Genomic DNA, 24,545 nt, shown 5'->3' with positions numbered 1-24,545 from the left:
AAGGATTGGCTCACCTTGGTCTTGGTATCCGACAGTGCGCAAGTGTGAAAATCTAGGAGAATTTTGAACAACACGCATTTCAGGGCCACATTTACATCGTTTTCCTCCTTCATGCCGTCCCGGATGTTCTCCAAGATCCAATGCCGATGCGCGTTGTGCTCCACATGCGAGCTGTGCAACAACTGCAGCAGTTCCGGTATGGTATTTAGGTCCAGCGCGGTTTTGGCCATTAGGAAGGTGTGCAAGGGCGAATAAAGTGGGTGCAGAGGTTGACTGGCGATCAGTGAGGCCCTAGCTAGGAAGGTAGTCATTAGGCAACTCAGCCGGACATCCTTCAATGGACAATTTAAGGAAGCGATTCCATTTCGCATAGCATCAATTAAACGCATCCACAATAACTTTTCTTTAGACCTGGTAAATAAGAAAATTTAGATCGTTTTTTTATCAAATCTTTTTTGCCGAAATATGGATTTGTTATAGAGATCTAAAAAATATACTTCTAATTTATATGGCAATTGATGGGAAAAAGATATCTGCCCTTTTAATATAAAGTTTGAAAAGAACCTCCAAATTGTAAATTGCATTAATTTACAAAAAAGTAGAACATAAAAGAAAGACCAATAATAATAAAAAAAAACTAAACTAATTGAATTTAAAATTTGACATTAAAATAACTTGACAATAAATAAGTAATTAAATTACTGATAAATGGACTAAATTATAAATTATGACAAATAATAAAGTTCCATATTGTAAAAGACCTATTATTTATCATAACGCAATCTAGCCGATTTAATCTCTCGCTTAATTACTAAAATTGCTATTGTACTTAGATGCTTCCAAGTGAAAGTAGTATCTAGAGATGATGGTATATGCTGTCATCCGAATATCGCTTGAATCACTGCAACATGTAGCAAGCACTAACGCTAATGCACCACTCTGGCTTATTTTGTGACACGCGACGATATTATTTTCTGCTAATAGGGTACACAGTAACGGCAGATAAAATGCTGGATCATATACATTACTATTCTCATGTAAGTCATCACTCTGCAAAAAAAACAATAGAATTTTTAATTAATCTCCAAAGAAAAACGACAAATATCTAAGCGATATCACGTCCTACGAGGTATCTAATTCTCGCCTTTTCCTTGCTGGCAACTTATACAAAAATTTGATTTTTTATTTTTTATTTTTAAAAAAGGTTTATAAAGTAGAGATCGAATATCTCATACTAAAAATTTGTCTAAAATTTTGATATCGTTCTTGAAAAAATATTCGGATTATTTACCTTTATTGCTCGGTGTATGGGATAATTTTTTATAGTCTCGTTGACAATGTCCTTATTGAACAAGTTAAAGATCTCGGAAGTGGAAGGTTGCCTCCACAGAGCAGTATCCGTCTCTCCCTTTACGCTGTAACGTGTTGCTGCGGCGTTTCCCCATAAGTACGGCCAGTACTGTTGGAGCTTAACATTATGAGTTTCATAATACTGAAGAATCTGAAAGAATTAGATATTATAACTTCAATATTCCTTCAATGACGCGCGATAATCGTGATTCTTACCTGCAAAATGCGCTGATCAACGTGACAAAGGGTGGCATTGTAAGCCGCAAGATAAAGAGGCACGTGCGAGGCAGTCATTACAGAGTGATTCTTTCGAGTGAGTATTCTCAGTAATTCGACCAGGTCGCCTGAAATGTCATGAAATGTCATCAAAGATTAAACTTATTTATGTAACGATAAATTCCTGCAAGATTTTAATACTTTATAGAGTCGCGAATCAAGACTGATTTTTAAATGACGCAATTAGAATTTGTATCACTGGAGAAAAATATAAATTTTTTTGGTCGAATAAGCATATTTCCACGTGTTCCCTCTTGATGATAGAACACGCGCGGGCAAGCTCACCTTTAACAGCGGATGACCCAAGCATAATATTAACAAACTCCGAATGGGACGTCGTCATTTCGAATAGCGTCTTCATATATTCATCGTCAACATTATCTCCATAAGCGATATCACATAAATTGCTCAGGGTTTTCAATACGTTCGATTGAGTCTCCTCGTCCTTAGCGTCTTTCAGACCTAATTTTAAGGAAAACCTAGTAAATTGCGGCCACGAGTAACTCTTGCTCAGCGAACTGAAGACAAAATTATCTTCAGTCTTTTTCAAACGAATCACCGCGCTGTTCAGCTTCTCGCATAAAACTTTGATTTTCTCCATGTTCTTCGACTCCTTCTTTAATGTCGAAGTCATTATGTGCAACAATACCTTTATCAGATCCATTAAAGATTTCTCTTTAGCCGTTATCAAACTTTCGTACTTCTTATATACGCTTTCCAGCAATTGCACGAAACAAACGGACACCATATCCAGTTTGTCACCGTTCTGGGAAATGTTGTTGCAAATTTTCTCACACAGGACAAGATCGAAAGTGCTTTCGATGAGATAGACGATCGCTGCCGCGTTTTCTTCGATCCAGGAAACGGGATTTTGTGGCTCGGTCATATACGCGGCGATGTCGCTGCCGTAACGCTCGCGAAGACTTTGAAGAAACTTTTCATTCCATTTGTATTTTAAATTGCTGTTCAGTATTGGAAACACAATGTCTTGCTTCACGTTCTCCTTGAGGAAGTATTTCACCAGCGATGGAATAAGTCTGGTATTCTTGGTGATCAAGGTCGTTATCAGCTGGATCGTGGACGCGTTAATACTTTTTGTTAGCAACAATGCAAAAGTATTGGTACTGACACCGGAAACATTATGCGGAGAGATGGATAAATACTTTGCCAAGGCTTGCTCCCACCTTTCCACGTGATTTATCTTACAGGACTTCAGGTAAACCAAGTGTAAGCTAAACTTTTCTACGAACTGCTCGTTCATCGTGTCACGCAGTCTTGACTCCTTGCTGCAATACATGTCCAACAATACCGGAACGACGTGTCCGAATATAGACAGATTTTCTTTATCGCTCGAAATAAATACAATCTTCTCCAACTTCATCAAGGCACACAACAAGCTCGCGATATCCATCGTTCCCAGCTGCAATATTTTCAATAAATCAATGGCGATATCATAATTATTACTGCAGGCTTTCAAAGGATTCCTTTCAATAATATTCCTCAATTGCGTGAGAAACTTGTCTTTAAACGCGAAAAAAATATAGATCCCTGCATCATCATGTTTGTACAAATTCAAAACAGACTCACAGACTTTCAGGATAGTTTCAGTGATCATATATTCCATCGAATCTTTCGAAGTTTCTTCACAAAATGGCGAGAAATAATGCAATAAAATAGGATGAGTGAAGATACATCTTGCATTTTCTTCAAGTGTTGCTACGTTATTTTGATTCAATTCGTCAGATTGTCGAATGCTTAATAAAAACGCAAGCATAAGTTTGCAATTTTCGTTCTGGGTTTGTCGTAAGATTTTAGACTGTGCTAACTGTGCTAAATAAAATACAGTCATTTTTAACAACGTCTTGACATCGTACAAAGATAAGGAGTACTTAATAGTAACTTCCTTGCCGTTGTATTTAAAACAAAATGTCGAATGACCATCGTTAAACAATTTAGAAAATTCAATCAAGTCCATCTTGGAATCTGCCAACAGTATACTACTCAGTTTATGCAATAATCTTAAAGACGGCAACTTATCCTTCAAGGAAATAGGTTGTTTGTTACTTGACCAACTTTGCAAGTATTTATAAACTGGCAGGTTAATCAAATCTGTTGCCATATAAACCAGCAGATCTGGCACGACTTGACAATGTAGAGTATGGACCGTTACATAGGATAAATAAGCCCAGATCGTGGGGGTGCAATTTTTCTCATTTATCTTTTGCAGCGCACAGCATAAAAGTGGTGACACTGCCGTGCACGCTTGCATTCTGCAATGATTCTCTCTCTTCTCTTTACCGGAATTATTCAAAAGAGTGCCAATTACCTCATTAGTTTTCTTTATATCAGAATTAGTAAATTCATTCATTGAAGGTGATATTATTGTAGATGAAATTTTATTCGGCTGACCTTTGTTAAAAGGAAAGTTCTTTAGATTTACCTTGTCAAGTAACCGATTAATCGCATCCTCTATCTCCTTTGTATCAAAGTTGGTCACTTGCTCGTTCCTCTGTGTTACACACTTAACAAGTTTAGTATCTTTCGAATTTTCTTGTTTAAATTTATAAAAGCTATCATCAATTGTATCATCCTTCTTCTCGTCAAAACTAAATTGTCCGTTAATTAAAGACGAACCTACTGTAGATAATTCTTCTTGGCAGAGACTAATTTTGTCAGTTTTATCAAACAGTTCATTAATTATATCCTCCGCCGTTTTGACGTTGAGATTAGATATCTGATCGTTTATTACTCCTTCCGCTTGCGTTATGATATTTATATACTTGTCAATGTGTTTAATGGCGCTTTTCAGGACAGACATGAACCACTGCGTCAACTGCTCATTCTCTTTGGAATCCGCGACTACTGAAAAGCCATTGATCCAAATATCTAGTTGATCTTCACAGGTTTCAAACAAACCCGTTGCGTTTAGCAGTTTTCTAGTAGCATTGTAGCTGTCCGGTGACGGATCTTTTTGACGAATCAGAGATATCAAGAAGACAAGAGCTTCCTTGAAAGCCTTTTCTTTTGGCGCAAAAATGGAAGAGTCCAAGGCAAGCAGGAACTGTATTGTCTTGACTTTCATGCAATTTACTTTCTCTATCTTGGTGATTTCTCCATCGTCTCCATCATCTTGGAGGCTATTTAAATTCGATAGCAACAAACTCGGCTGTAAATTTGTCGAGATGTCTAATAACTCTGGACATATATCTTGATACAAATGAAGAACGCTCAAGATAACATCAAGATGATCCACTAATTCTGGATCCTGAATGCGTTCTGCGTTTTCTGAAGCCTTTACGTTAGTGTCATTTTCAAAAGCTCGGTTCCACATTCGTAAGATAGTTTCCAAGGTGGGGATAGTCCTTAAAATAAAATCTGTTATTTGATTTTGAACTATGGATGTTTTATAGAACTCTTTTGCAGCTAAAGAAATAGCTTTCAGCTGATTAGCAATTATTAGAAGAAGAGATAAAGCTTCGTGTCTAACAGAAAGACTATCGTGATCTAATCCTGGTAAGATAGCGACTTTTACAATCGTGCTTGGAACCGCCAGAGAAAGTAATGCACTTATCAAATTGTTCGCTTTCAGTTCCACAGCGCAAGTTTTGAGGCAACTAACTGGATCGACTGATTTTACTATCTGCGAAAAGAACATATGATAAGTCAAACTGAAAAGACAGTGCACAAAACAATAATCAATTTAGCAGCACACCTGGAAGCATCTCTCACCTTCCCTATAAATTTGAGAAGACAATTCCATTTGAGTGACACTCTGGGTTCAAGAAACGGTTCGATGGCATTATATTGCGAACGAATAAGATCTGGGCAGGCACCCATTATCCTAACAATCAGATCTGATGGCTTTTCATGTTCCCAAGGCTTCTCCAAGTTCTGAAGGACTATATGTACCAGTTGATTGTGTTTATTTCGCGAACCACCCAATGTTCGGTCATGGAAAATAACTCCATAACGATGTGACGTTAACAAAGTAATTAAGAACTCATGAACTATGTCACTAATGACCTAAATTAAGCGGGAAGAATAAAGAAGAAAAGTAATAACAAGAAATTCAATAGCCGTGAATTAATATCGTAAAAGATTATTTAAAAGTTTATTTTTCACAATACTGCTCCTCAATTAAAGAATATATACTTTAATTTGCTTTTGTCAGAATTACTTCAATAAATCAATATGTAAAATTGTTCTTCGTATACATTTTAATAAATTTTTATTCTGACTGATATTGCAATTAAACTAATTCTTGACATAAAGTCATATTGTAGATGATAACATACTTTATAATTATTAGAATAAACATCGTAATTTATAATAAAGAGATAGTGACAATTACCTCTTTGTCCGCTCGAAAGTTCTCGCTCTCATCGAAAGTGTGAGTTTTGTTTTTGGGCCAGTTGTTCGGGCCTTTCCAATTGTACAACGATATCAGATTCAACACAGCAGGTATGGAAAATACGTGCATCTTTGTCGTTTTACTTACGCCAGTATTCTCCAGCACGTACGTCTTCACAGTGGTGAGAACCAAGGTGACGACTTCTTTCGTGTCGTACAGCAAATCTGAGAAGATGCAGCAGAGCATATTACGCTTGTCCAAGAGCGTTCTGATCACCAGCGTGTTTCCCTCCACGAGGAAGGCAAGAACAAAGTGAATGAAGCACGTTCGAACACTTTGAGAATCCGTGGGCTTGGTGTGTTGCGCTAGGCTCTCTAACGTTTGCTGCTGCAGCGACAAATGGATGAGCAGCTCCTTGGATAGGCTGCTGTCCAAGGACGCTATCGCCGCTAGCAGCCTCAGCACCACCTTACGCTGTTTACTGCTCTGAGTCGAAAGCATGGAGTGCACGACAGACATGTACGAATTCAACAGATGACGACAAGCTTCTATCGCGCTACTGTGGTGCTGTGGGCACTCCGTCAAAATCCTACAACCAGAAAAATGTCCTTGAATGAAGTAAAGGTGTGAATTCTCATGCGCGTTGCATCAATATACATGCCTAATGAGTAAAATATGGATCGCAGAGAAGACAATGGTAGCATTGGCAGTACTCTTCTTGTCGGAAGACTCCAACAGCCTCAGAACTTCGAGAACGCTGCCGCCGGCGAGCAGGTACTCCGCCGCAAGATCCCTCTCCTTGTTCTCGTTGCATATCGTCACGAACTTCCTCAACACAGTCAAGTCGGCGGAGGTGGAAAAAAGCGTTCTCAGAGATTGTCCATTAAATATATCCTGCCTGTCGTTGCAAGCAGCCTCGTCCTTCGCGTCATTTTTATCAAAATCTACGTTTTCTCGTGCTACGTCACGTTCAGGTTCAGGTTCAGGTACCTCCTCGAGAGAGCCGTTGATCTTTGCCTTTTTCGTCGACGTTTCATCCTCGTTTCTCGAGGTCCGCTTGCGTGCCTTCTTCTTCGGCTTACTAGCCGAATCCATTCTCATGTGTTTACTTGTGTTTATCCGCGCACGTGCTTTATGGGCGCCGCCATACTTTCCCGACCATTCCCGACTTTCCGCCTCGAACTGCCTCGAAGCTCACTAGCAACGCCGGTCACGTGGCTACGAAAAGCCAATCAGGAATTCTATCGGAGGGAGACAGCGCACAGCGCACAGCACTTCTTTCGGATAGTGCTGTCAAGTGTCAGTACTGTCAGTACATTTGGAATAATTGGAATGTGTATGTGTACAATTTAATATTAATAAAAATATAACAAGATACTGTGTAATATTTATTGTAACACGTATTACAAAATATAACGATATGTTATAAAATAAATTACACGAGAAAGCATTTGACATGCAGAATGTGCTAGTTTGACGTACGAGTATATATAACTCATAACTTAAAACGTATATATATACACCGATACCGAGTACGGAAAAAATAAACGGATAAAATGAAAAGTAGAATAAATTAATCAGTTTTGTATTAGAAATTAATTGTTAAGGTATTATGTTATCCGAAAGTTATTTACTCGTGAAACATGGATAACACCGAATTGCTGTTCTTCGATACATTTTCCCACGAAATTTCAGAGGTTTGTTTACATTCATTTAATAACGATTAATTGAATCCGAGGACAAGCTGTTTATTGACGATTTTGTTAAAATTTACCCCGATGACACATAAAAGTAAAAACGAATTGAAAAGATGCTTTTTCTCTATTACGCTTAATCGCACAATATGCTTTTGAGGTTATGATTGTTACCAGAAAGAATACTTCTCAATTTTGTTAAAATTTATCTTTGTAATTGCTGCACGCAAAGAGAATACAGATTTGGATAAACGAGATTTGTTACGATAATTGTTATTTATATTTAAAAATTAATCTTTTAGAGTTAAAATTATTATTCGCCAATTTTGTTATGTTTTTTGTATGTACATTGTGTACTGCATATAGAAAAATGTTGGTTAATTCTTAAAGAGTTTAGTTTGTTTTCTAAGAACGTTTATATTTAATTTAGAAATAAACTGCTCAAAAATTTCTAGATCACCTTGCTCACAACAAAATTTTCTGAAAACACATTACCAACAAATAATTTTTATAATCTTTTCTTTTCCTTGAAAATTTACATGACGTATTGGGCAACATGATGTTTACGTTGATATCATATTTCCAGGAATTGAATTTGGACCTGGTGCAATTTCCCAAGCCTGTTTATATTAGCGAAGTAAGAATAATTCCTCTGGGTGCCAGAGTACAGGCAGACTTCCCAGGAGGAGTGCGACTTGGGTAATTATGCTTTATTCTTGGCATTGAAAACTACAGGAGCTTCTTTAATAAAGTGATATTAGTGTTCGAACTTCTGAGAAATACAAAGAAATTCATTCTTTCTTTTAGAGCGACCAATCCTTCTCAATTCGAGATCGAGTTTTTCGTGAACGATCTCAGCAAACCTGGAGCCTCCACCTTCGAGTTTTTAGGTGGTTTAGAGTACAAGCAGAACATCCACATCCAGCTGGAATGCGAACGGAAACAAATACCAACGGATGGGTTGGTGCTGAGAGGATGGTATACCACCATAACGTTGGCGGTGTACGGTACCCTAACCAAATCACTGAACAATCCCCAGGAAGTCATCAGTTCGGCAGCTGGCTCCACCGCTTGCGTCAGCTCCATAGAAGAAAATCCTGAAACTGCTGTGCAAATTCCTTCCGAGCAGCAGTCTGAATGGTATTACGAGAATCAGCATCAAACGAGTTTATCGGTAAGGAAATCTGCTTGCTGATATTGTAACGCGATGTTCGTTTAAAACAAATTCCAAACAATAAAAATATCTAAAGGATTATCTAGAAAAAGTACAAGAGACATTGCATATTACTTTAGATGTCTTTCAATTCTGATATAGTTTGTTATTTAATGTGCATTTGATTCTGATAGCATATTGATTCGATAATTGTAGAACAGTTGTAATTATACGTTATTATTTTTTTTTATTATCGTCTTAACGATTCAACTTTCGTTTAAATTCAAATTTGAGCGCATAACTGTATCAGCAGGAAACATGCATAACGGCAACTCCATCGCCACAACCGATCCAGGTGGTTGAACCGTCCAGGACGTCTACATCGGACACAGGAAAGACGGAATCGAGACAATGGGAAGAAGAGACGTCCAACGCAGGCGAAAAATCGTCGAAGCGACCTTTGTCTCCACCTCTTGAATCCCTGATCTCTCTGAGTCCCGAGTCCATCTCCGCCGAAGAAGAAGAAGCGGAGCAGCAAGAAGCTAGCGAGCCGGAAACTGGCGAGCCTTTCGAGCCGATATTATCGGACGAGGACATAATAACGGACGATGTTCCGTCTACAGCCGAATTTGAGTGTGAAGCATCGCAGATCGATGAAATCTACGCGATGGTGCCGCCCGATTTGCTAAGCTTGGAAAAGCCGGAGAACTTGGAAAACACTCGCGTGAACCGTGAGACTTTGTTAAAGATCAGAGAGCTTCTACAATCCCTCTCCAAATCGGTCTCGCATTTCCACAATGCGTCCGGTCAGGAAAAGGAAACGTTCGTGCACAACTGCGAGACTTTGTGCGCCATACTGGGTCCATTTGACTCCGACGTAAACGATATCAATGACTTGACTGACATTGTCAATGCCAGTTTAGATATGGAGCTCGCTAGGGCCCAACCACAACCAGCGTATAAAGTGCGTCACGTGAAGGTGGGAGTTCGCTTAGCGGAGGCTCTCTGTCGATTATCGAAGGGCCCGGTAATTCTGTTGAAGGTCGAAGCCCCGTACAAATTGCTATCCCTCTGTATGCGCGAGAATGTGGCGTTACCGGTGAAACTTTCCGCTCTGCGAGCCCTCGATGCCGCATTGATCAGCCCGATAATCGTGCAGGAGTTTCTAAAGAACAATCTGTATAGCAATGCACTAACGATGCTGGACTCGGCAAAGCTGGCCAGACTCAAATACGCCCTCAGCTCACTCTTCCGCAAAGTCCACGTGTACGAGTATCTAGAAGAAATCAAGAATTTCGACGAGTTCGGTTTAGCAGAGCTAATGAACGTTTACGTGTGCGCTCCGACGTTGATGGCGCAGCCTAAACGCCAGTTGCCAGCTGGTGCCCAGATGGAATTCGAACGAGAGCACACTCGCAATCCTCGCGCTCATCTGGTGGCTTATTTCGAACATCATAAATTGGCCCATCATCTTCTACTGGCGTTATCTTCTCCGAATTGTGATTTGCAGATGATCAAGTTAATCCGTCGCTTCCTCTTGCATCTCTCCAATACTAAGGAAGGCCTGTTCTACTTGTTGAGGGAAGTCGAAGTAGTTCGACTGATACTGAAAGCTCTGAAACACGATCTACCAGGCGCCGGGCGCATTCTAGCGTGGCGTCTTCAGGTCGCGCAGTGTCTAATTCGCCTGAGACAAACTTCCGACTGGACGATTTTGAAGAGATTGCACTCGTTCCTCATTTTTCCAGATGGTTTGCGGGCCATTCTCACGATTCTGCCTCTGGATGACTTCATAGATATTCTGATCCCTTTTTTGTCGGATTCTAATCTTTGCGAGTTCGCCGCCGAAGTGATCTCCGCAGTTGTTCGTTATTCCGATAGGGTAGAGATCTTCCAGAACCGTGCGGAATTGATACTGGACAAAGCTCGCGAGCATGTCATCCTCAGGGACGTAATATCGTACTTGACAGTCGCGGCCCAAGCTTCTCATTGGGATTACTGCGACGTCTCCCCGTTGGTGACGATTATCAGGAAAAGCGCTGAGAAGGCTGCGTCGCTTCCCGGTCAGTTAATCACCGCCTGTAGAATTCTGCATTATCTCATCTTCCCATCAAATAACGACGTCGATCCTTTGGAGCCGTATGTTGAGCTGAAATACAGGAACGCTCTGACTCAACTATTTGCTGCTGACGGCCTCACCGCTCTGGTTGCCGTAATGGCAAACGTGTCCGAGTTCTATGAACAACCGTTCCTTCATCGTCCTGCCTTGACTGGTCGCAGAGGCATGGCGTTAATTGCCTTATTGCTTCCTTGCGTGAAGCTGACCAGGGCGTTGCTCGAGAGACTTGTTAAGTGCATGGCGACGGACTTCAAAGATCTTACGGCCGTCGTTCCGTTGCTCGGAGTCTATTCCCTGATCGAAGCCATCCCGTCTAACTTAATGGTGCAGACTCTGTCCGAAGAAATTGTGGGAACGCTTCTGGTCTTCACCCAGGCCGTTGATTCCGACGGTTCTGGCAACGTGGCCAAATCACTATGGACTCAGATGCTTGGCGAAGTTCTAAAGATGATCTCCCTCCGTCCTTGCAACTTTGTGCCGGGTCTAAAGCTGCTAGCTCGTCTGCTACCACCTGTTCTAACGCCGAAAGAGACCACTACTGAAGACGCAACGAGGATCCTGGGCCTAAGAAAACTCTGGTCAGCACATCTTCAAGCTCAGGCAGCGAATCTCACTGAAACTCTTCGGCTACTCTGCACGAGTTGGAACGGAGACGTCTTACTTCTTTTATCGACAGTTTGCAAGCAACTAAGCGACCTAGCAGCACCGACAGCTCTTTTAGTTGGAAGATGTCTTTTAGATGGTATTTTAGCAGCCACTCCTCTAGAAAACAATATTCCTATTCTCGCTCTAATCAGCGATCTGGCCAGACATGCGCCTATGAAAGCTACTTTATTGACCTTAACCAGCCCGGCGTCCAGAGCGCAAGTAAAGTCCGATCAAAAATATCCGCCAGTTATCGAGATGATGTGCTCTACTCTGAAAAGTAGCAGCGATGTTAACGTACAATACGAGATCCTCAGCATCTTCGAGACTCTGTGTAACTGCAGCCTCAGTCTAGTACAAGAAGACAACGAACCTTTGGAGAAGAGACTGACGCACTCGGTGCCCAGCAAGGAACCTCTTTTATCTATCCTCGCGGCTCTAATCGATATCCTAGCAATCAGCACAAAGTTCCAGTTGGATGTGATAGAAAATACGTTGCACATACTCTTGTCCCTCAGCAACCACAATTATGGTCTGTATCATGTAAAGAGCTGCCTGGAAAACAACCCTGGAGCCTTGCGCGCGCTCTTAGACCACGTGTCCAGCTTGGAAGAGTCCGAAACAAACCCCGTCGTGGGTTTGACCGTGACTTTCCTAGAAAACCTAATCGCCTCTGACTCGGAAGCGAGGACCTTGCATCTACGCGCGCAGCAATTGGCATTCTTGATATCTTGGGAGAAGAACGATCATCCCTTAGAGAAATTGAAACGCGCAAAAGATCTGACAGAAATTTTGAGAAGCGCCGAAGAGAAAGAAGAAAAAGAACCTATCCCGGAGATGTTGGAGCCTCTGTTGCCAACCCCGGAAGCACTATTGAATCAGTTCTCACAAAGATGTACGATTAATAATAGTCCAGTCCGACCCAAGAAGTTCGCACTCACGGCCAATCAGACACAAACTGAAGATACGGTAGACTTGTTAGCGCTCGCCACTGAATTACTGCCCGCTGACTTTAATCTGTTAGCGGAGGCGCAAAACCTATGTTCTAAAATACCTCCTGATGACGCCACTCAACCTCTGCAATCAAAACCCCAGGATGAAGAACAGGAAAGCAGAACGGAAAAACAGATTTCCCCAATGGCAAAATCAAAACAACCATTTGGTAAGATCATTAAAGATTTGTCAGAGATGACTTTTCTACATACTTACAAATATTAAGATATTGAAACGAAATAAAATTAACAATTTTTAATCGACATCATCAAATTCTTATATTAAATTATGTAGTGCTCCTGATTAAAGATTTGACGATTTTCTGTTCTTTTAGTAACACCAGTGCGAGGTCGAACACAGTTCGCCAATTCTCTACGAGGTGGTCCAGTAGGCGGAGGAGTGGGTAGAGGGTCCGATCCCTTCCGATCGAGGCCGCCCAATACCTCGCGACCACCGTCTCTTCACGTGGATGAATTCGTGGCGCTGGAAACATGCGGGGCTCAGCCAACCGGTCCTACCGGATACAACAAGCTGAACATCCGTGGAACGTGCCCGTCGCGTGCTATCAGCAGCGGTACCAGGAGTCGACCCTGGACCCAAGAAATTCGTCCCACGTACCTTCGCTAATTTATTACTGTCTGTCCCCTTTTCGTTTCATATATGTGTATATTTACAAAACATATCAATTATATCAACAATATATAAATTTGTCTTGAAAGGCTGTATTTTGCAGAAATAATATTTCGTCTTGTAATGAGTCACTGTTTTATCGTCTTTTGCCATTTAGGATACTGCTGTTCGAATTTCTCAATGTTCTCTTCCAAACGCTTCTGTTTTCGAAGTCTGTATTTTCCCTGGAAAAAAATTTTATAAGTGTACATCTGTCTTTCATTTATTAAAAGTTAAATGCTTAAGAAAGGATTAATTCTAATAGTAGCCATAGCAAATATTTTGTTAACGTACTGTCGGTTTCTCCATCTTCGATAATTCTTTCGAAAACTCCTCTAAGGATTTGACGGCTTGCTCACTGGGTCTCATCTTGTTTTCCATCATATAGTTCATCACAAACAACAAATATTTAAAATCTTTTTTATGGCAAGCTGTTTTGATGAGAGTACCCATGATTACAGAATTGGGTTTATAGCCAAAGGCCTCTATTCCTGCCAGGAACTCTTGGGCTTCTCCGCACTCTTGACAACCAAGCGCCAAGACCCCGAATGTCATTACGTTTGGAGAGAGCCTTTTCTTCTCCGCTATTTTTATGACCTCCTAAGTTATTAAAAATCGTATCAGTACGACATTCGAATGGCTAATTAGGAGTTTCTAACACTTACCTTTGCAGCTTTGTAATCGAATCGCATGCTGCGCCTTTTAATGACCATATTAAAGAAATCGATATCCAGTTCGATATTTTTGTCATCTGCAACCTTGATGAGCAGATCTTCAGCGGGTGTCGAGTTCGGAATTAAATCCAGGAGTAACGTAATGGTTTTGGCGTCGGGCTTAACACCGTCGTTAAACATTCGATCCAGAAATCCTTCTAGACCACCAAATAAAATCAGACGATTATTGATAAACACATCGTTCAAATTTACCGATTTTTTCCATATATTTGCAGCGGTGTCACGTTGCATAATGTTCTGTTTTTCTCCTAACGGTAAAAGTGTGCTCATAACAGGCGGCGAGGCCAGCAGATCTGGCCTCTCGCCTTCTGTTATTGAAATCCTAGTCTGGTCCAATCCCGAGAGAAGGACATCGTCGGGCTTCAAATTTCCCAAATTGGTGTCTCTCATCGCTCTCAGGAGAAGATTATAAGTCGTCAAAGTCGGCTTAATATTCTTCAGGTGCATTAAGTGCCACACGATCAGAGCGTGACGCAGGCCGGCCTCCTTGTCAGAAATCGCCCCGTGAAACAGGGAGTTGTAGGTGCTCTCCCCGATGGGAATAGATCTGTCCCTCATCTCGTCCGCCAACTGAAATGCCTCGACGATCTGACCGTGCCAACTGTACGCCTTTACCATAGCGTTGTAGTGCGTTTCGTTCGCTGGAAACTGTTGCTGAGAAAGTGACTTTCGAAAGTTGTTCAAATGTTCCAAAGCTATCTTTTTGTTGTCGGCTAAAGCACACGCATTGAACAGACTGGTGTAGGTCGCCGCGTTCGGCTGCAATCCGCGCTTCCTCGCCTTGGTGTACAGACCGAAGCATCGCTTTATGTCGCCCTGCTTGGCAAACGCACGCAACAGAAGATTGTACAAGTACAACGTGGGCTTGTCGTGGTTCTCCATCATCGAATCGAGCACTTTCAAAGCGGAATTCAAATCGTTTTTAGATATATTCGACTTGATCATCTTAGCGTACTGGCCCATGCTCGGCTTCAGTCGACGTGGAATGCACCCTTCCCTATCCTGAAAATCCTCCTCTTCCTGTTCGCGCTCGTCCATGGGAGCGCGCTCAAACTTCCTGCCCGAGATATCCCCGAAGACATCGGCGCTCTTCGGGAGCTTCTGCGTGCAAAAATTGCTGACCGGGAGTAGAGATCTGTGCTGCAAACGCTCATTCTTGCCTGCGTAATAAATATATTATTAAATTTCTTTTCGCATATGATTATATGCTCTTCTATTACTATGTAATATAGCTATTCTTTTATTATTAAATTTTATACATGTATACTTCCTATATATAAAAAATTAAAAAATATTTTTTTCTAAAAATAATTAGGAAAAAGGAGAATCATATATGGTATAAAATACGGAATACTTATTCGTTATTCGTTCTTTCTTTCACGTACATTGTTTTGCTGCGATAGAGTGATTTAATTCACTGACATAACCTATGACGTTTTTTAGTTTGATTGTTGAGCGAAATTTTTGACAAAACATTTTATAAACGGAAGTATTCACATTGAAAAGAGAGTTTATCTTTATCGGAGTATCTGGTTTCGTAAATGTATTAAACTTTAATGAAATAAACGAGATAAACACATGGCAGCAGTATATACCCAGTAGACCGGTTAAATTATTTTGTCACACGGCAAATTTTTGAAGCGTGTGTTGATTGGCTGTAGGATAGAGAAATTCTCGAGTCTCCAGAAATGGTGCAAATTTATAGGTTTGTTCCTTTTAGATGAACTTCTTGCGCCGTTCCTCTTTCATCTTTCTCTCCCTACTTGAAGAGAAAAGGAGAAAAGATAAATGGTGCAAGAAGTTCAGCTAAAAAGAACATACCTTAGTGCATCGAGGAACTAGGTATGTTCGTATTGCTTACACTTTTTGCACTCAGAATGCAAAAGCTTCGCTTTCTCTCTTTTTTAAATTAAATATTTATCTCTTCAAGGGCAAATATTTGTCGAGATTTCTAGCAACGCGACAAATTTATTTGTGATCTCTCTCTTTCTAACATTTAATTGCAAACACAGTGCAGATCCAACGAACAGATTTGCAACCATCGTCATCACGCGACACGCCGCTACCTTCCGTCAGGAATAAATGCATGTCTCGAGACGGATGTAAACATTTGTAAACAAGAGAAATAGGAAAGTGGACGAAGCGACGAAGCGACGCGAATAGATTTAAAGCGCTGCACCCTTGGATCGTTTCAACTCGGTCTCGGCAAGAGAAGTCGATCGAATATGTGATCTGTGTTGTCCGACGTGGTGTCCGATGAGTGTTTATACGTTTATACTTGAGGTGTATCGTTTCGACATCCGCTAAATCCTGCCGATTAAGCAAATGGTAAGGACTCTTATCGTTATAATTAACAACTTTATATCCAGTTGTTCACAATTTTTATCTTATCGCTGACTCTCGAAAAAGAGATAACAAACACATGTTGGGGAGGGGTAAATCTCGTATCACGTTCTATACCCATAGAAGGACAGATAGAGCGTATATACGTCGCTTGCAGTCTGCACTTCGACCAATAGCTTCTTCGTAACAAGTCTTACGTTTATTGTCATAGATCTTAACGTTGTATACCAAAGGAATCTATCCGGGAAAAGACCCACAGTTTTATTCAACAAAAGTTACAGCAGGTCTATTTGGCTACTTCTTTCTTTATCCATTAGAATTTACCCTTGTCGACTCCCACTGATTGGAGAGCTCAGACTTATCTGGTCGCTGCTGGATAAAGATTTTAGAAACCATTTTTTTTTTTTAATAATTATTGACATTGAAACAAGTACATTTCTTGCTTCTCTTTTCTTGCAGCTGCTGCAACTTTTTCTTTACCTTGAGATTTTTTTTATGACACTAAACTGTATGTGTGTTATTATTTACATTGATTATAACTGACAGGCGCTGTGTAATTATATCTAACAATTTTATAGACCGAATCTACAGTGAACCTGGATCTGTTTACTGCTGCTAAACAATTAGCAGACAGCGAGATCGAGCTGATAAAAGTGATTGAGAATTCCAGCAAGTGCCAAAGAACTGCTACAAACATGTTCACGAATGCGAAGAAAACGAAGAAGTCTGGGAAGTCGAAAAATGTAAATATTATCTATTATTTGGTGATTGTTAAGAATTATGCACGTTGTAAAAGTCAGCAAAAGTACCAATCTAAGTGTTTGAATGTATGATAGACTGTAATAGTGATTAAAAGCAATGTTTTTTAAGTTATTTCAAAATATCTTAAAATTCAAGTAATGTTCCGATGAAAATTCTGATTCTGGGACAGGTTCGTCCGTCAGCTGCATTATTGGCCGCCAAGCAAGAAGCAGCGAAACGACAGCTGCTATCGGAGAGATCCAACAGCACCTTTGTACCAGACATATATCAGAGAGCAATTGATGGGTATAAGACAATGCGAAAAGAGACTGGCCTCGTATTTGACCGAAGCATGGCCGAGCACTCGTGCCTCTGGGATCCAAATTATCCCGAATGCCCAGCCAGATTTACACGAGTTTTACAGAGATGCGAGGAGCTGGGCCTGGTACAGAGGTGTAAATTCATCGAACCGAGACGTGCCACGGAGAACGAGCTCCTAAGTAAACATAGTCAGAAGCAGATTGATATTTTGAAGGCAACGGACGGCTCTATGGATTCTGAGAATTTGGAGTTGCTGTCGTCCAAGTACGATTGTGTCTATATCCACCCGGTATGTAGAAGTGTAATTCTATGTTTCTTTTAGTAAAAAGTAATCAAGTAACTGGCTTACTTTTCGACTAATATTATTTCTTAAGTATATACAAAAAATATTAGATATACCTCGAAAGAGCTTTCAAGATCTGTTTTATTTTTACAGTCTACGTATAGCTTGTCTTTACTAGCTGTTGGCTCGACAATCAATCTAGTAGAAAGTATCTGTAAAGGCGAAATACAAAATGGCATGGCTATTATCAGGTAATATGTGAAGATCTTTATATAAAATATTGATAAAATATTTAATCTGATTCAATTTTACCTTCAGCAATCTACTTTTATTTAATTTAAAAGTAAATTCTGGATTAATTTAATTTAACTTATATTAGTAACAATATAATTATGTAATAATATTCTTTCAGGCCACCTGGTCATCATGCGATGAAATCAGAATATTGTGGTTATTGCTTTTTCAACAATGTAGCTCTAGCAGCAGAGAAAGCTCTGAGTTCTGGTTTGGCGAATAGGATTCTAATTGTGGATTGGGATGTTCATCATGGGCAAGCAACGCAACAAATGTTTTACAATGATCCACGGTATACTTTTCCTTTTTTCAATTATTTTATATTAAGACATTGTTTTATTTGTTCGAAAATTAATTAATAATTACTTTAAATTTTCTTTACAGCGTAGTTTATTTTTCGATACATCGTTATGAACATGGTGAATTCTGGCCCAACTTGAGGGAATCTGATTTTCATTATGTCGGGGAGGACCTCGGAGAGGGTTACAACTTTAATATACCTTTAAATAAAACCGGCATGACTAATGCCGATTACATTGCAATCTTCCAGCAAGTTTTATTGCCAATGGCTTACGAGGTATGTGATACGTTAGCCTTTACTAGTATAAAAATTTATTCATAAAGTAATTAATTGATTAATTTAAATTAATCTTTTAATGGAAGTATTAACATTGTAGTTTCAACCGGATTTGATAATAGTATCAGCAGGTTACGATGCGGCTCTGGGTTGTCCAGAGGTAAATTTGCACATATTTATTATTCTTTTTTATTTCTTCTTTAGTTTTGTCCAGACCTCGTCCTTGTTTCTGCTGGTTTTGATGCCGCATTGGGCGATGAAAAGGTTGTAATAGTATTTTTTTATTAGGTTATTAATGTATTGTACATGCTACTCATGTCACTGTATTTGTAATATTAACAGCACTTTTATTTAATATAAATTAAAGAAATTATTTAAAATATATCTTTTTTTTTTGTATTTACATGTTTTACATGTACAGATTTTGTATAATTTAATTAATTGATAAGAATGAAAGAAAAAAAAGTGAAAGAAAGCAAAGAAAAAGGGACAATATGAGGCAATAATAATATTGTTTAGTATCTATATTACTATTTTGTGTATTAATATTAATTACAAATGTTATTTTTATCACTAATATTTGGCATATTATCTAAATTTTATAATAATTTATTCTTGCTAGAAAGTATTTTAGATATATCTTAAAATTCATTAGTTAATTAATACTTTCTTGTTAATACACAGGGTGAAATGCTGATAACTCCGGCATGCTATTCGCATTTATTATCGTTGCTATTAAGTCTGGCAAATGGAAAAGTCGCCGTGGTTTTAGAGGTGAAAGAATATATTTCTGAATATATGTTTATATCTTTACTTACGTAGGTACTATATAAATATTAAACGCAATATTTTAACACATAGGGTGGTTATTGCCTGAAATCATTAGCAGAAAGTGCAGCATTGACTTTAAGAACTTTATTAGGCGATCCATGCCCGGTTCTGCAAACACTTGAGTTACCATCATTAAGGTATAACAATCTAATCTATTAAATTATTGTTATCCCGATGTTAAGAATAATATTCTTCTTTTTCACTCTATTTTACGAAGCCTTTTATCGTTCCAGCATACGTGATACTATCCTGAATGCGATCTACGCTCATAAACCATACTGGAAATGTTATCAATACCAAGATACATACAGCATCAATAGTGTAGCGCACAATAAAGAGGAGATTGCTAATCGGCACGTAGTTATGGTTACGTACAAGTAAGAAACTACAGACATTTACGTATTACTCAAAAATGTAATGATTGATTAGCATAATTTAAAAATTTTTAATTACTTATATGCGTTTTTTATATGTTTCATTAAATAAATTGTGTGTTTCTTTTACTTAAACAAATTATTTCAAACAAATGTGTGTTTTAAACCCTAATTATATTAATTTTTATTTTATAATTGTTACTTGTTATAATTATTTAACTTATATCAACGTTATTAACATATTTTATAAATTGCTCGTTTTCTTCCTGCTGTTTCAGAGGCAGTGAAGTTAAACTAGAAAAATATGAAACTCGAAATTGTTATCCTGTACAAAGCAAAGAAACATTAGAAGCTGTGGAGAAACAATTGAATGAATTGATACAATGTAAGTATTAAAAAGTATTTAAATAAATCGCAATGTATGTTTTATTTACTGCTTGTTGCGTGTGACACTTAGTGCGAGTTCCGCATCAGTTTCTTGATATTAATCTGACATCCTGTTATTAAATTATATTCTATTCTGATATAGGTATAATGGATTTTTATCATGTTTTAAAGATGTATTAAAGATAAGGGCTATCTTTAATCTTATCTAGAATACGTCGATCGTTAAAGATAATTTCGAACGGATTCAATAAAGATTTTAATAGTAAAAACAGATTATATGATTTATAAAGTTTAAAAAATATATTTTGAAAGTTGATTATTGCTCAATTATTATTATTAAATATTTAATTTACAAAATATTTATTTTTGCAGTAACAAATTTGCGTAAAACACCTCATAAAGTATGTATCGTCTATGATGAAAAGATGCAGAGGCATTGCAACATTTCTGACAGTTCTCATCCAGAGAAACCAAGTCGCATCTCCAGCATTTATAAGAATCACGAAGAACATGACTTGTTACAACGATGCCATTTATTACAAGTATGACGATACATATACGTATATATTTGATTTATAATGTATAAATTTAGTTTTATCTATATAGTGATCAAGATCACTTAAGTTACATAATTATTTTATTTTAAAGAATTCTTAAATTAATAGGAAATCCTAACTTAATATGAATTAAAGTTATAAAGATTTTATAGAGGAAGACAATATAATGATTTCATGATTTCTTTGTATCACAAAGGGAAGGAGTGCAACGGTAGAAGAATTATCCTTGGTCCATTCAATGGACTATATAGATGACATCAAAAGGACATCGACTGTAAAGCTCAAGGAATTACAAAAGCAAGCCTCGGATTACAATTCCGTTTTTCTTCATCCTGAAACATGGTCGAGCGCCTGCTTGTCCACCGGTTCTCTCTTGCAAGTGGTGGACGCAGTTTTAAATGGGGAGTGTCAATCTGGAGTGGCCATCGTAAGGCCGCCTGGCCACCATGCTGAAATAGACATTGCGTGTGGTTTTTGTATATTTAATAATGTTGCCGTGGCTGCGATGTACGCTGTACAATTTCATCATGTTAAAAGGTATAACACTATAATAATACAACTTTGAATAGCGATAAGAACAAATTAGATGAGAAAAATATAATATATAAATACTTTATAGGGTCTTAATAGTAGATTGGGACGTACACCATGGAAATGGGACGCAATCTATTTTCGAGGAAGATCCAAGAATTCTTTACATCTCCGTTCATCGTTATGATAATGGAAGCTTCTTTCCAAATTCTAAGCTCGCTAATTATACAAACGTTGGCTTAAACGCAGGCGAGGGATTCAACGTAAACATACCGTGGAACAAAGTAATACATGTGTATATTTTAGCATTTTAAGAAATATTCTTTACAAACAATCGTTTGACATTAATATATGAAAGTCTATAGTTTGATGCAATTTAAAATTGATTTAAAAAAATTGCATTACATTTTCTTTTATTACATCTACAGAAGGGAATGGGAGATGCTGAGTACATAGCGGCTTTCCAGCAAGTTGTGATGCCCATCGCTTATCAATTTAATCCAGAGTTAGTCCTAGTTTCGGCCGGATTTGATGCTTGCATTGGTGATACACTTGGAGGTAAATTTTAGCAAATCAATTATCGTGAAATACTGAAAAAATGTATTGAAAATTTACGAAAAAAACTTAAGCATTGTCTACGATGGCAGCAGGAGTATACAGTAAGACGTAAGCAGTAAGCTATTGACCAACCATAGTCGATAGTTCTTGAATTGCAAAAATCCCATTAGTCAATAACTTACTGCTTACGTCTTACTGTATACTCCTGCTGCCATTAGACAACGCTTTATATAAAAACACGTTTTTAATATATTTTAATAATCTATAAAGAAAATTATTTTTTATTTTTGTCAGGTTGTCTCGTAAGTCCAGAACTCTATGGTCATTTGACCCATTGGCTCTCATCCCTAGCCAATGGTCGTATAATCCTAAGTCTCGAAGGAGGTTACAACATCAACTCCATCTCCCATGCGATGACCATGTGTACCAAGGCCCTTCTGGGCGATCCTTTGCCAATGCTGGACCCTAATCTCATTCCTTGCACTAGCGCGATCAATTCCATCAATAATGTACTGAAGACTCACAAGAAATTCTGGTCCAATCTGCAATATGGAATGTCCTTACCGAAAGAGAGACTACTTCCTAAACTTAAGACGATCCCGAATAAACTCGAGGAGCAAGGAAGAAACGCAGATAAATTGAAACAAACGGAATCGAAGATCGCCTTAGAGGTAATCGAGAGCGAGAAATTGGACTTGAATCTGGCGATCGACAAGAACTGCTTGAATCTAGTGACGGACGAGGAGATTTCGAAGCTAACGTGCGAGGTGGAGAATATTAAGATTAAAAATTTGCACGCGATGAAAAGCGAAGCGGTCGAGACGAGAAGGAATCCCGAGTTGAAGCAGAGCGAAACGAAAAATCTGGATGGTATATATTGAATTCACGCTTTGATTAATTTTAATAAAAGTAATTATTGTATTCTCTGACTAAGGATATATTTGATTAGCAGTTTCGCAAAGTGTACAAAAATGCGTGAACGAAACGAACCAACCGAGAGGCAGCCAGCAAGGAAATTCTAACATACGCGAGGATCGCGATGACGAGGGTGCAGCATCGTCACAACGTGAGACACGATCCACAACTCTCTCGGAGTATCTGTCTGACAATCTTCAGGTGAAACTCTTATTATTGTAATACAAGTTATTTCTCTCGTCAATGATTTCTGATAAATATATGTTTATTATTTTATATATAGATACAAATCAGTATAACTGTATCTTTTCCCCTGTGTAGGCTCTGACGACGGGAGAGATGTTCGCGGTCGTCCCCCTACAGGACTGTCCGCATCTGTTTACAGTTAACGAGGTTCCTTCAGGTGGAATCGATGTAAATTCGCCGTGTGCCGAATGTACCAGCACCGCTGAGAATTGGATTTGCCTGCAGTGTTACACTGTGCACTGCGCTCGCAGTGTTAATCAACACGCGATGCAGCACGCGGAGGAATACGAGCATCCCATCACGCTCAGCTTCAGCGATATCTCTGTCTGGTGCTACGGTTGCGAGTCTTATATCGATAATCCTGTAAGTATCCTTAAAAAATTAAAATTCGAATAAGATAATTTAGGCTTACGATAATGTAAATAATACTTTCAAATTAGAATTAGAATTACAATTTTTATATTGATGATTGCTGCATTTTTAGCGATTATATGCAGCAAGGAACGCGGCTCATCAAAGCAAGTTCAATGAAGCGCTTCCTTGGACTTATAGCGAAAGTAACTCAAACACACCTTAAATAATCAAAGAAATATATTTTAAATAATTCAATTAAAAATGTCTCTTGGGATTGGGTTTTTCAACTTGATGCGCGATAAAAATCTGAAAAAAGATAACTAATAAATGATCTGACCTAAATCTTTAATAAATATAATAAAACATAATATTTATCGCAATGTAATTAAAGTCATATATTAAATCAAAAATATTAAATTAATCAAAAATTTGAGAATATAAAAATTAATTTTGACATTTTTTGATTAACTGAAATGCTCAAGTTTTTTCAGAAATCTAATACGTATAACATATGAGAACAAATAATAATTTTTCATAAATTAAAAATGATGTCCTGTTAAAGACAAAAGGAAAAGGAGAAAAACTCAATCCGATGGATATGTATCGAAACTGGAAATAATCAAAATAATAAAAATGTTAACAATGTACTGAAATAATTTATTATTAACGCTTCAATAGAAATTATTAGTTGTACTAAACTAAAAATACCTCGTATATTGACTCGATTGTACAATTATACATAGTGTTCCGAAAAAAATTTAGTCCTCAATAAATAGAAAAAGATTTCTGAGCTTTGTTTCTTTCGTAAATAATTCATCTATTTAATTGTTTTATAAATATGCAATATTCTTTTACTGAAAATTTTCCGGTACACTATGTATATTATATTTTTATATATAGATATATTTTTCGCGTCCCACACGAGAATGATCTCGGTCTAACAATAGGCCTACTAAAATCATCACTCACACGACAGAATATAGAATAATAAGACTAAGACTACACATCACACAAATTATATCAGAGAAAAATTACATTTTTGTTAATGTGTACTTTATTTGATTTTTCAATGTTAGAAAAATACTTATTCCAATTTCAATATTAGTTCTGAAAGGAAAAGAGAGCAAGTGAGAGTGATTGGAAGAAAGAGAGGGTAACATAAGTTTTTACTTTTTTTTTTAAGATTTTATTTATGCGCTTCGCTCCACTCTTGGTCTTTCTGTAAAAGAATCCTCTTGATCACAGATTC

At 38.2% G+C, this 24,545-nt stretch overlaps 4 protein-coding genes across 7 annotated transcripts in view; 2 read left to right on the top strand and 2 right to left on the bottom strand.

The window, feature by feature from the left end:
* The window catches only part of LOC112460883 (nucleolar pre-ribosomal-associated protein 1-like), a 9,137-nt gene extending 1,991 nt beyond the window's left edge, over positions 1 to 7,146 (bottom strand). The window contains exons 1-8 of the mRNA XM_025025808.1: positions 6,639 to 7,146; positions 5,978 to 6,566; positions 5,356 to 5,649; positions 1,912 to 5,266; positions 1,567 to 1,694; positions 1,292 to 1,501; positions 830 to 1,050; positions 15 to 411 (exon numbers count right to left, since the gene is read on the bottom strand). Of these exons, the coding sequence (XP_024881576.1) occupies positions 15 to 411; positions 830 to 1,050; positions 1,292 to 1,501; positions 1,567 to 1,694; positions 1,912 to 5,266; positions 5,356 to 5,649; positions 5,978 to 6,566; positions 6,639 to 7,078 (5,634 nt within the window). The 5' untranslated portion in view covers positions 7,079 to 7,146. The remainder of the gene's footprint in view (positions 1 to 14; positions 412 to 829; positions 1,051 to 1,291; positions 1,502 to 1,566; positions 1,695 to 1,911; positions 5,267 to 5,355; positions 5,650 to 5,977; positions 6,567 to 6,638) is intronic.
* A 129-nt stretch (positions 7,147 to 7,275) lies between these two features.
* LOC112460868 (protein virilizer) lies at positions 7,276 to 13,306 on the top strand. 2 transcript variants are annotated; one of them, XM_025025779.1, is made up of 5 exons: positions 7,276 to 7,674; positions 8,258 to 8,370; positions 8,479 to 8,845; positions 9,138 to 12,750; positions 12,916 to 13,306. In XM_025025779.1, exons 1-5 carry the CDS (start codon positions 7,621 to 7,623, stop codon positions 13,206 to 13,208), a joined length of 4,440 nt encoding a protein of 1,479 aa, XP_024881547.1. In that variant the 5' UTR covers positions 7,276 to 7,620; the 3' UTR covers positions 13,209 to 13,306. The 2 variants fall into 2 exon arrangements, with proteins under 2 accessions (XP_024881547.1, XP_024881546.1); XM_025025778.1 differs by having other exon boundaries at positions 9,135 to 12,750.
* LOC112460871 (pentatricopeptide repeat-containing protein 1, mitochondrial) lies at positions 13,284 to 15,617 on the bottom strand. The gene is made up of 4 exons (XM_025025783.1): positions 15,370 to 15,617; positions 13,916 to 15,144; positions 13,545 to 13,850; positions 13,284 to 13,435 (listed from the first exon to the last, which is right to left on the bottom strand). Exons 1-4 carry the CDS (start codon positions 15,458 to 15,460, stop codon positions 13,340 to 13,342), a joined length of 1,722 nt encoding a protein of 573 aa, XP_024881551.1. The 5' UTR covers positions 15,461 to 15,617; the 3' UTR covers positions 13,284 to 13,339.
* Positions 15,618 to 16,254: 637 nt separating this feature from the next.
* LOC112460869 (histone deacetylase 6) lies at positions 16,255 to 24,395 on the top strand. Of its 3 annotated transcripts, none has more exons than XM_025025781.1 (19): positions 16,255 to 16,312; positions 16,906 to 17,070; positions 17,259 to 17,678; positions 17,826 to 17,923; positions 18,085 to 18,258; positions 18,351 to 18,543; positions 18,644 to 18,703; positions 19,228 to 19,317; positions 19,405 to 19,511; positions 19,608 to 19,751; positions 20,027 to 20,133; positions 20,508 to 20,677; positions 20,889 to 21,229; positions 21,312 to 21,507; positions 21,652 to 21,781; positions 22,076 to 22,651; positions 22,734 to 22,897; positions 23,018 to 23,305; positions 23,427 to 24,395. In XM_025025781.1, exons 1-19 carry the CDS (start codon positions 16,310 to 16,312, stop codon positions 23,517 to 23,519), a joined length of 3,519 nt encoding a protein of 1,172 aa, XP_024881549.1. In that variant the 5' UTR covers positions 16,255 to 16,309; the 3' UTR covers positions 23,520 to 24,395. The 3 variants fall into 3 exon arrangements, with proteins under 3 accessions (XP_024881549.1, XP_024881548.1, XP_024881550.1); XM_025025780.1 differs by having other exon boundaries at positions 22,731 to 22,897; XM_025025782.1 differs by lacking the exon at positions 16,255 to 16,312 and adding an exon at positions 16,443 to 16,611 and having other exon boundaries at positions 22,731 to 22,897.
* The last annotated feature ends 150 nt before the right edge of the window (positions 24,396 to 24,545 follow it).

This window comes from Temnothorax curvispinosus, unplaced genomic scaffold (genome assembly GCF_003070985.1).
Source record: "Temnothorax curvispinosus isolate PA1 unplaced genomic scaffold, ASM307098v1 QBEX01010917.1, whole genome shotgun sequence".
NCBI classification, from domain to species: Eukaryota; Metazoa; Arthropoda; class Insecta; order Hymenoptera; family Formicidae; genus Temnothorax; species Temnothorax curvispinosus.
This window is presented reverse-complemented; position numbering and strand designations above follow the sequence as displayed.